Source organism: Vombatus ursinus, unplaced genomic scaffold (genome assembly GCF_900497805.2).
Source record: "Vombatus ursinus unplaced genomic scaffold, bare-nosed wombat genome assembly UNPS02009173.1, whole genome shotgun sequence".
NCBI lineage: Eukaryota > Metazoa > Chordata > Mammalia > Diprotodontia > Vombatidae > Vombatus > Vombatus ursinus.
In genome coordinates, this window is record NW_020948951.1 from 7230147 (window position 1) to 7239760 (window position 9614).

A 9614-nucleotide genomic window follows, 5' to 3' on the forward strand; every position below is an offset into this window, starting at 1 on the left:
ATTAAGGGGGACCAGGAAAGCACTCCTGTAGAAAGCAGGATTTTAGTTGAGACTTGAAAAAGGCAGGAGAATCAAGGAGATGGAGATGATGAGGGAGAAAATTTAAGGGATAGGGAAATAGCTAGAGAAAAATGCCCTCAATTATTGGGAGATAAAGTGTCTTATTCAAGGGGCAGCTAGATGGCGCAGTGGATAGAGCACCGGCCCTGAAGTCAGGAGGACCTGAGTTCAAATGTGACCTGAGACCAAACACTTGACATTTACTAGTTGTGTGACCCTGGGCGAGTCACTTAACCCCAATTGCCAAAGCGGGGGGGGGGGGAGTATCTTATTGAAGGGACGGCAAGGAGGCCAGTGTCAACAGATCGTAGAATACATGGAGAGGAATAGGGTGTAAGAAGACAGGAAAGGTAGGAGGGGACCAGATTTTGAAGGGCTTTTAAAGCCAAATGGAGGGTTTTATATCTTATCCTGGAAGTAACAGGGAGCCTCCGAAGTTTATTGAATGGTGGCAGTGGTACGGAACATAGTCTTGCACTTTAGGAAGATCACTTTGACAAATGACTTAAGGATGGACTGGTGCAGAGAGAGGCTTTAGGCATGGAGAGCAACCTGAAGGCTATTGCAGTCATTCAGGCAGGAGGTGGTGTGCGCCTGAATAAGGGTGGTGGGAATATCAGAGGAGAGAAGGCATATACAAGAGATATAGAACTGACAGGACTTGCAAGAGATTGGCTATGGGGAGGAGGGTGAAAGAGTGAGAAGCTGAGGATGACACCATGGCTGCAAAGTCCAGATGACTGGGAGGATGTCTGTCCCCTGGACAATAATTAAGAAGTCAGGAAGAGCAGGAGAGGAGAGATAATGAGTTCAGTTTTGCACATAATTGAGTTAAAGATTTCTATACAACATTAAGACTTCTAACAGGCAGTTGGAGAAGGATAATGGAAGCAGGGAGAGTGATTAGGGCTAAATAAACAGTCCTGAGAATCATCTGCATAGAGATGATCACTAGAGCTGATGAGAGCAGCACCAAATGAAATAGTATAGAGGGAGAAGAGGGCCCAAGACAGACACTTGGGTGATACCCACAGTCAGTGGGCGTGACATGAATAAAGAGGCAGCCCTTTAAAGAAGTCTAAAAGGGAGCGGTCAGACAGGTAGGAGGGGGGATTAAGAGAGAGCAGCGTCAGGAAAACCGAGAGAGAAGAGCATCAGAGACAAGGACAGCTTTGACGTTTTCTGGTCTAAGGTCTCTTTTAGTACTGTGATTCCAAGTACAGAGAGCTGGAAAAGCAGAGATTTACTGCTCATCCCTGGTACCTGCACTTCCACACCCAATCACTTCTGGGAAGGGAGGGAGGAAGGGAGGGCCCAGGGTCACCAGGAGCAGAGGGAGAGGAAATTCCCTTTCGAACCTGTTCCTCTGCTTCCTGCTCCTGTTGTCTGTGAGCTGCCCGGCTCCCTGGACTCCGGGATCCCTGGCCCCTTCCTTCCCACAGCCATGGCTACCGCCCCAGGACTACCCAGGGCCCCGAAATCCAAGCCAATCCTCCCTTCCCACTACTATGAGGGTTTTCTGGAGAAGAAGGGACCGAAAGACAGGGTAAGGATAAGAGGGCGGGAGTCAAGGGAGAGGAGATTGGGAACTGTGCCACAGAGTAAAGAGCCTTAGGTTCTAATCTGTCACTATCACTGTCACTGATCCTCTGTCTGAGCCTTAGTTCCCTCCTCTGTCAAACAAGAGGACTGAACTAGAAAATCTCTAACATTCCTCCTAAAACATTCTCTGTTCTAAGGACCCTTTTAGCTCTGACAGACAGGATTATGGAGCTCAATGTAGTCAGGCTCTGGAGCAATGGATTGGTGCCAGGGAAGTCTTTTCCATGACAGTCTCTTTCTCTGTCTCTGTCTCTCTCTTCCCTTCTTTCTCTCTCTCTCTGACTGTATCTGTCTCTCCCTCCTTCTTTCTCTGTTCCTGTCTCTCTTCCTCCTCTCTTTCTGTCCCTATTTCTCCCTCCTTCTCTCTGTCTCTGTCCCTGTCTTTCCTTCCTTCTGTCTCTTTTCCCCTTCTGTCTATGTCTCTCTGTCTCTGTCTCTCCCTCCTTTTCTCTCTGTCTCTTTCCCTCTTCCTCCTCCTTCCTCCTTCTCTCTGTCTCTCTCTGTCTCTCTGTCTCTGTCTCTCTCCTGCAGATGGAAAAGGGAAGTTGTTGAAAACAGATAGGAACCCCTGCTCTTCTGGACACTAGCTACTTGCTGCACTGCAAAAAGGATGGAAGGATACCAGGATCCTAAGGCTGTTGTGAGAGTGTGGGGTGTGGAGGTGTGTGTGTGTGTGTGTGTGTGTGTGTAGATAGTCTGTGGGTCCAGGGCCAAAGAGTGGTTCTAAGAATCACCTAGCACGACCATATGGCCATGCAAATAAAGATATGTGTGCTTAAGGAGAGGAGATCAGGAACTCTGTTGACAGAGTTAGGAGCCTTCGAATCTACTTCCCAGTTCTGTTCCTGATGCTCTGGGTGACCCTTCTCCTGTCTCAGCCTTAGGATCCTCCTCTAGCAAACAGAGGAATTGAACTCAGTAATCTCTAGAGTTCCTCCTAGAATATTCTTTGTTCTAAGGACCCTTTTAGCTCTGACAGACCCATTCAGGGCAATAAGGTCATAGAGGTCAATGTAGCCTGGCTCTGGAGCCTCAGAGACAAAGTAAATCCGTGATCTTACCACGGTCCTTAACATATCGGCTGGTGAAGCTGTAGTGATGACCACTTTGGGGATTGAGTGGAGCAGTGCCTTTAACATGGTCTCCATATAATCTTGTGAAGCCATGACCTCCAAATGTGGCTCCAGTGGGAAATCAATGAGCCTATGACATTAGCATTTGCTGGTAAACATATGACTTCAACAGAAAGGCTCTAGAGGGGCCTTCTGTGAGTGGCGTGAGATGCCAAGAGCAAGAATAGGCCAATAGAGCAGCCTGAAGCCTGTTGAGGCTGAAGTGAGAGGGGTCCTTCTAGGGGTCACCTTACCTCCCTGTCTCATGTTTGTCCCTCTCTCTCTCCCCCTTTGATCCCCAGGATTATAAGAAGTTCTGGGCTGGCCTCCAGGGCCTCACTATCTATCTCTACATCAGCAACCGAGACCCCCAGGTAAGGAAGAAGGGGCAAAACATCCCAAACCTCTCTCAAACACACACTCTGGTTCTTTCTACACACCCACCATCCCCTATATATCCACAGTTGGGTTGGGCAAGACCTTTCCCTAACTCTATGGCTTGGTGGAAAGAACCCTAGGTTTGTCTCCAGAAGTCCTGGGGTCTAGTCTTAGCTCTTCCACTTATTAGCAATGTGTCTTTGGGTATATCCCTTCCCTGGGCCTCAGTTCCCCTCTTTGTAAAATGATGGTGGACCTCCCTCTCTATAATTCTGAGATTCAATCCAGGAGTATAGAGCCTTTCAGGAAGTGTGATCTGTGTAGCTATGAGAGAAGAGTGGGCCCCCAGAAATCTAGCCCATTCTCCCATGGAAACAGAGGATTAAGACCCTGGCATTCCCTACAGTATGTGGAAAAGGTGGACCTGAGCAACTTTTTGGCACTGACAGATGATGCCCCGAGGGGTGGCAGCACCATGGACCCAGGCACTCATTTCTGCCTGTCATTGGAAGGTCAGGAGATCAGATTCAAGGTAAAGGCTTCCCTGGGGCTGGAACGGGGAAGGGGACACAGCCCCTGGCCACCAGACCCTTCCTAGTCCCTGTTTGCAGGTGGACAGTCTGGAGGCTCGGGAGATGTGGAAGGGCTTCATCATGACAGTGGTGGAGGTAAGACTCCCCCTCTTCTCTTTCACCATCCCCCTTTCCCTCCCTTCCAGGACTGGAAAGGTCCAGCTCCAGCCTCTTCCTCTGCCTCCCTCAAGAAGACAATTCCCACCTGGGACTCAGGTCCCAGGGCCCATGCTGTCCTGCTTTGCTCCCAGACAAAATCTACCCTTCTGGGTCTGGAACAGAAGGCTCTCTGCCCTCTGAATCCAACTTCTTGGTCCAGCCCCTTCTCCTTTGAAGATCTCAGGGCTGGGCTCCTCCAGGCACATGGACCTATCTGTCCCTGTTTCCCTCAGAGTCAACCTGCTTACCTTGTGTTTCTTCCAGACAGTGAGCTAGCTCCCTTTTTTTGCCTTTCGCTGCTCCCCCTTCCAGAACCCTGTAGTGTGTCCTAGCTAGGATAAGGAGAGTTAAGAGAGTAGCTCAGTAAACCTACATCGAATTGAATTGCAGCTGAAAGTCCCATCCAACCTGACCCTGCTGCCGGGACACAGATACATGATGGCTGAGGCCCTGACCAAGGAAAAGGATCGTCGAGCCCAGGAGAAGCCCTCGTGAGTCTCCTGCTTACCGGGCTCAGCCTCCTTGCCCAGGGGCAGCCAGGGTCAAGGTTAGAAAGTGCTGGGTGAACAAAGGGAGGTAAAAGCCAGAAGCAACAAGAGTTAAGGACATGACTTTTAATGCTCCATGAAGGAGGGACTTAGTCCTCATGGGCCCAGGGCCCCTCCTGTCCAGGAGTTGAGCCTACAAGGAGGGGAATGTGATTAGCAGCAGAAGGGAGGGCCACTGAATCTATAAGGTCTGGGCAAATCCTTCACTTCTGAGGTAGTTTTCCCATCTGTAAAATGAGGGGTTGAATTTTTTGAGGCTGTGAGGAGGGGAGGGAGCCTTTCTCAGTGTAAAACTCGTGTGAATCTAGAATAATGGGGAATTTGGCATGCTGGGGAGGAGCACAGCTGCGCTGGGGCAGGGCTGAACCGTTGCTAGGGGGAGGGCTCAGACAGGGATCAGGGCTAGGATAACTGCTGAACTGGAGATCTGGTAAGGGGCTGGGGGCAGGGGCTTACTGTGCTGGGACAGGTGATATCAGATGCTTGAAGCTCAGAGGCCATCTCATTTTATAGATGAGGAATTGAGGCCCTAAGCTAGGTGACAGAGCGAAGCCCCATGAATACCTGAGTTCCTCTCCAGCCTGTCACTTATTAACTCTGAGACCCTGGGGAATCACTTAATTGTCTCAGTTTCCTCATGTGTAAAATGGGGATAACAGTAGAATTCACCTCCCAGAGTTGAGTTTCAAATGAAACACTACATATAAAGTGTTTTGCAAATCTTAAAGCATTATCTAAATGTTATGTAAACGTTAGCTATATTATTATTAAATTACTTGCCTAAGATCACCCAGGTGGGCGAAGCTTTAGAGTGATGGGGGGAAGGTGACTGACTCTCCCCCTTCCCATCACCCCAAAAAGCTGCTTCCTGAATGTGAGCCGGGTGGAGGCGCAGCTGCTCCTGGAGAGGTACCCGGACTGCGGGAACATGCTGCTGCGGCCCGGGAGCGACCGCTCCGGAGGCTACTCCATCACTACCCGTCAGACGCTCAATGGGTAAGTTGGGGCAGGGGGCGGGGCCAAGTCTGGCCATCCCACCAGCCCTCAAGTCGCAAATGGGAACAGGAGGCGGAGCTGGAGGTCGGGGGCGCGGCCAGAAGCCGCCAGTCACCGCGCCCCACCCCCATAAGGGGGTCGGAGGAAGGGATGGGGCAAGCTCAATGAGGCGGGGGCGCATGCTGCTGCTCTTGCAGGGCCGAGGTGGTGAGGCACTACAAGGTGAAGCGCGAGGGCCTTGGTTACGTTATCGACGTGGAAGAGCCGGTGAGCAGGGAGCCAGTCTGGGGGTGGGTCTAGTGGGCGGAGCCTGGGGAAACGGAGAAACACTGGCCATACTGAGAAGGGCCGGCGGGCGGGGCAGAGCAGGGAAAGGGGCGGGGCCTGGAGCAGCTTCCACTGCTCGGGGTGGGGTCCGCGAAATTCTCTGGGTGTACCATCTTCTTCAGTGTCCAGGGTAATCTCACGGAAGGAGCGGGGCGGGGGATGCTGCCTCTAACTTCCTCTCTTCTCCCAGATCTCCTGCTCTTCTCTCCATGATGTAGTGAACTACTTTGTCTCCAACACCAAGGGGGCTTTGGTCCCCTTCTACCCAGATGAAGACTATGAGAAGGTCTTAGGTAGGTCTGGGGGGTCACAAGGAGCAGGCGGGTTAGGGCCCACAGCTCCTGGGTCCGGGCCCGCTTATGAATCCCAAAGCTCTCAGTTGTTAAAAGGATAGCTAGATGTCCACCCCCTGCCTCCAGGGCTGCCCCTATCTTCCGTGCAGTGAGTGGGCTCTGACATGACTTCCTGCTCTTCCTCGCGGCTCTCTCAGCCCCTCTCTCTATTCTAGGGTTTGTGGAGGCCAACCAGGAGAATGGAGAGAGCACATGGACAGTCCCCAAGCCTCCAGCCCCCCGGGTGCCAGGTGATAGCCCTCCCCCTCCTCCCCTGCAAAAGACAGGGATATGGACACACACGTGCAGGCCAGGTCATACCCAGCAACTGTCATAATCTTTTCCATTAAGTGCCTCCTGCTTCCCAAAACATTTTCCCAACCTTTGTCTCATTTGACTCTCTCAATGACCCCCGACCCACGGTGGGATTGTTATCTCTACTGTATAAGTGAGTGGAATAAAGCCCAGTGAGAAGGACCTTCTGCAAAGACACAAAGGCAGAGGTGGGACCAGAGTCCAGGTCTCCATGACTTCAAAGAATCAGAGAATCTAAGACTCAGAAATAGTCCGAAATGCACCTAAATGGAATCCCTTTCCAAAGAGATTCCTGTCCCGACCAGCACTCCCCCCCCTCCCCTTTCACCACCCTACGGTGGGAAGCCGGGAGCTATAGTGGAAACAATGGGGAAGTGGGAAAGTCAAGCAGGCTCTGTGCCACTTCCTTCCTGTGTGACCTTGGACCCTCTCTCGGGTGGTTTTCTGTACTGAAACAGTAAGAGGTTGCACAAGATGACCTCTGTGGGCTATTCTTGCTCTAACATTTTATGATTCCGTGTACAAAACACACATGATATTGACATACACAGGGACACAAGCATTCGTTCTTTCATTTAAATACATTTGTTCACACTTACTAAATGCAGATCCTTGGGGTGAGCTACAGTCACTATGACAATAAGTCCCAGGCTCTGTCCTCCAAGAGCCGAGCCTGGGAATGACAGTAGGGAAGGGGATTGGGGAATAAGACAGAGACACAATTATGGTGGAAAACACAATATGAGAAGACAGAGAAAAGAATTACAGACACCTTTTCGGCGCAGGACCCAGAATAGGGAGATGTCACCATTTCTGGGGGTGGGGGGAAGATCTGGAAAGAGGCAGTTAGGAACCCCATATACTTGAGTGCTGTTCTTGGAGTCAGGAGACCTGAGTTCCAATCCCACCTTACTAGTTGGGTGATCAGGGGAAAATTGTTTCCTCCTCGGTAAAATACAGCTAATGAGTGATACCTAGGTCTACCTGGCTCCTAGGGTTTTGACAAAAGTGCTCTGCAAACCTTGAAGCACTATAGAAATGGAAGCTGCTTTTATTATCTCTAAACACACATCCATATGATGTACTTACACATAAATGTGAACATACATATATGCATGCACACATACACACATGAGAGTGTGTTAACAGGCAGCTCACTATAGCAGAAAGAGCCTTGGATTAGGAATCAGAAGGCTTAGGTTTGAGGCCTTAACTCCAATTTAAGAGATGTGACTCTGGTAACAACATTCTCTCCCTGATCCTTTATTTCCTTATCTGTAGAATGGGGATAATAGTTTCTGCCCTGCCTCTTTTACAGTTATTGGGAAGAAAGAGCTTTGGAAGTAGTATAGCTAATGTTATAGTGAACTATGGTTACATATGCAAGGATACACAGGTACTTCCACATGGGAACACACATGAACGTGGGCACATACATAAAGACTCATGGGAGTGTGGGGTAGTAGAAAAGAGAAACTGATGGAATCAAAGATTCTAGGTATGCATTCCAACCCTGGCCCTGATACTAGTCATTTTTCCTAGGGGGGTCTCAGTTTTCTCTTGTGTAATATGAGAGAGTAGGTGATTTCTATGGGCCCTTCTGGCTTGACCTTTCTGAAATTTTCTACATGTGTCTAGAAAAACACTTGCTCCTTCTCTCAACTTAGGTACATCTCATCCCCTGGGTCCTTCTCTCTCTCTTTAGGTGATGACAAACAGAGACAGCAGCTGCCCGACCCAGGCAAGCCCCCCTGGGTGCCCACACCCCTGCCACCTGTACCAGATCAGGATGAGAACTACATTATACCCATCAGTGATCAGCCTACAACCCAATATGTGAATGAAGATGGTGAGGGGCCCCTGGGCCCGGGGGGTGGGGTAGGGAAGGGGGACAACTCTGGGGAGGCCTCAGCTAACACAGACCTCTCCCTCCGTACCATGGTCCTGGCCATCCATGTCACTCTCCCACAGAAGTGGCCCAGTTCTGCCCCTGAAGGCTCCTGGTGAGAAGGAACAGCAGCCCTGGGCAGGGCTAGGGGAGGGGGACAAGGAAAAGGGTTGGGAACCAGGGCATCTCCCCTCCCCCATCCCTGTCCTCCAGCTGCGCTGGATGGCCACAGGTACTGGGTTGGAGTCCTACTTGTGCCACTGAGCTGGGTGGCCTTGGATAAGCCACCTCTTCTCTCAGCCTCAGCTTTCCTCATCTATAAAATGAGGATAATTAGGCTGTCTCCCTCACATAGTTGTCATGATGAAAGCTCAACAAGTTTGTGAGGTTTATGTCATCATCATCATCGTTATCAGTTATTATAGAACTTGTCACATGGTACAGTTGAAACAGCCCTGAATGTAGAGTCAAGGAACATTGGTTTGAATCCCAGCTTGGCAGCTTACTGCCATTATGACCTTGGACAAGTCCCCTTCCCCTCTCTGGACCTCAGTTTCCTCATCTGACCGGTGAGGGGGTTAGACTGGGTGGTCTCTAAGGTCTGTTCTTGGTCTCTATAATACGATTGCCTGTGTTCTCCCTCCCTCCCAGCACTGCCCATACGCCTGCCCCCTGGCCCCAAACCCAAGAAACAAGGGAAGCCACTGCCCAAAGTGCCACCTGTGTCCAACAAGGCCAAGACAGGTAGGGCTGTGCTGCCTGAGCCTTTCCCCCTCCTCTCATTGGGTGATTCCCACAGAACCTCACCTGCCTCTTCTTCCTCCCTCTGTCCTTCCCAGAGCCCAAAGGCCTTGATGGCCCCAAGAAAGTCACGCCAGGCTCTTCCCAGCCCAAGGTTCCTTTTGGCGTGTCCATCTGCACAGGTGAGGGACACGGTGGGCAAGGGTATGGAGGTGGGAGAGGGGCCAAAGGGGGGGGGTTGGAGAAGAGAGACGCCAACTGTACCCTCCTTTCCTCTGGCTGTGCAGATATTACTGAGGAGCTGGAAAGGAAGCTGCGGCAGAGGAGAGCCAACCTAGAGAAATGACGCTGACCAGCTACATGGACAAGGCCTAAGGATCAGTGGGGCCAGGCCCTCCTTTGGGCCCTGACCCCAGGGATGCTGCCCATGACACCTCTCCTTCTTTCTACTCCCCTAGTTTTAACCCTTTAGCAGGGAGGGCACATCTTGAGCCCTGCCTCCACTAGGGACACCCCATCCCCCCACTCTGGATATTAAAGCTGAAGAAGCACAGTGGTCCTGGCAGTGAGGCTTGGTCATTATA

At 51.0% G+C, this 9614-nt stretch overlaps 1 protein-coding gene across 3 annotated transcripts; it reads left to right on the plus strand.

Annotated features, from left to right (window-relative positions):
• The first annotated feature begins 1408 nt into the window (after window positions 1-1408).
• STAP2 (signal transducing adaptor family member 2) lies at window positions 1409-9583 on the plus strand. 3 transcript variants are annotated; one of them, XM_027851269.1, is made up of 13 exons: window positions 1410-1606; window positions 3077-3148; window positions 3559-3684; window positions 3764-3820; window positions 4274-4374; window positions 5293-5427; window positions 5625-5694; window positions 5945-6047; window positions 6263-6337; window positions 8107-8250; window positions 8941-9033; window positions 9129-9212; window positions 9318-9583. In XM_027851269.1, the coding sequence occupies exons 1-13, from the start codon at window positions 1505-1507 to the stop codon at window positions 9374-9376; spliced, it is 1221 nt and encodes a 406-aa protein (XP_027707070.1). In that variant the 5' UTR covers window positions 1410-1504; the 3' UTR covers window positions 9377-9583. The 3 variants fall into 3 exon arrangements, with proteins under 3 accessions (XP_027707068.1, XP_027707070.1, XP_027707069.1); XM_027851267.1 differs by lacking the exon at window positions 6263-6337 and having other exon boundaries at window positions 1409-1606; XM_027851268.1 differs by lacking the exon at window positions 8941-9033 and having other exon boundaries at window positions 1505-1606.
• Window positions 9584-9614: the final 31 nt, after the last annotated feature.

Bases quoted from the DNA above. Each gene is read 5' to 3' on its own strand.
- STAP2 (XM_027851269.1), top strand. From the start codon at position 1,505: ATGGCTACCGCCCCAGGACTACCCAGGGCCCCGAAATCCAAGCCAATC. The intron at 1,607-3,076 runs GTAAGGATAAGA...TTTGATCCCCAG, and splicing joins AGAAGGGACCGAAAGACAGG to GATTATAAGAAGTTCTGGGC. The intron at 9,034-9,128 runs GTAGGGCTGTGC...TGTCCTTCCCAG, and splicing joins GTCCAACAAGGCCAAGACAG to AGCCCAAAGGCCTTGATGGC.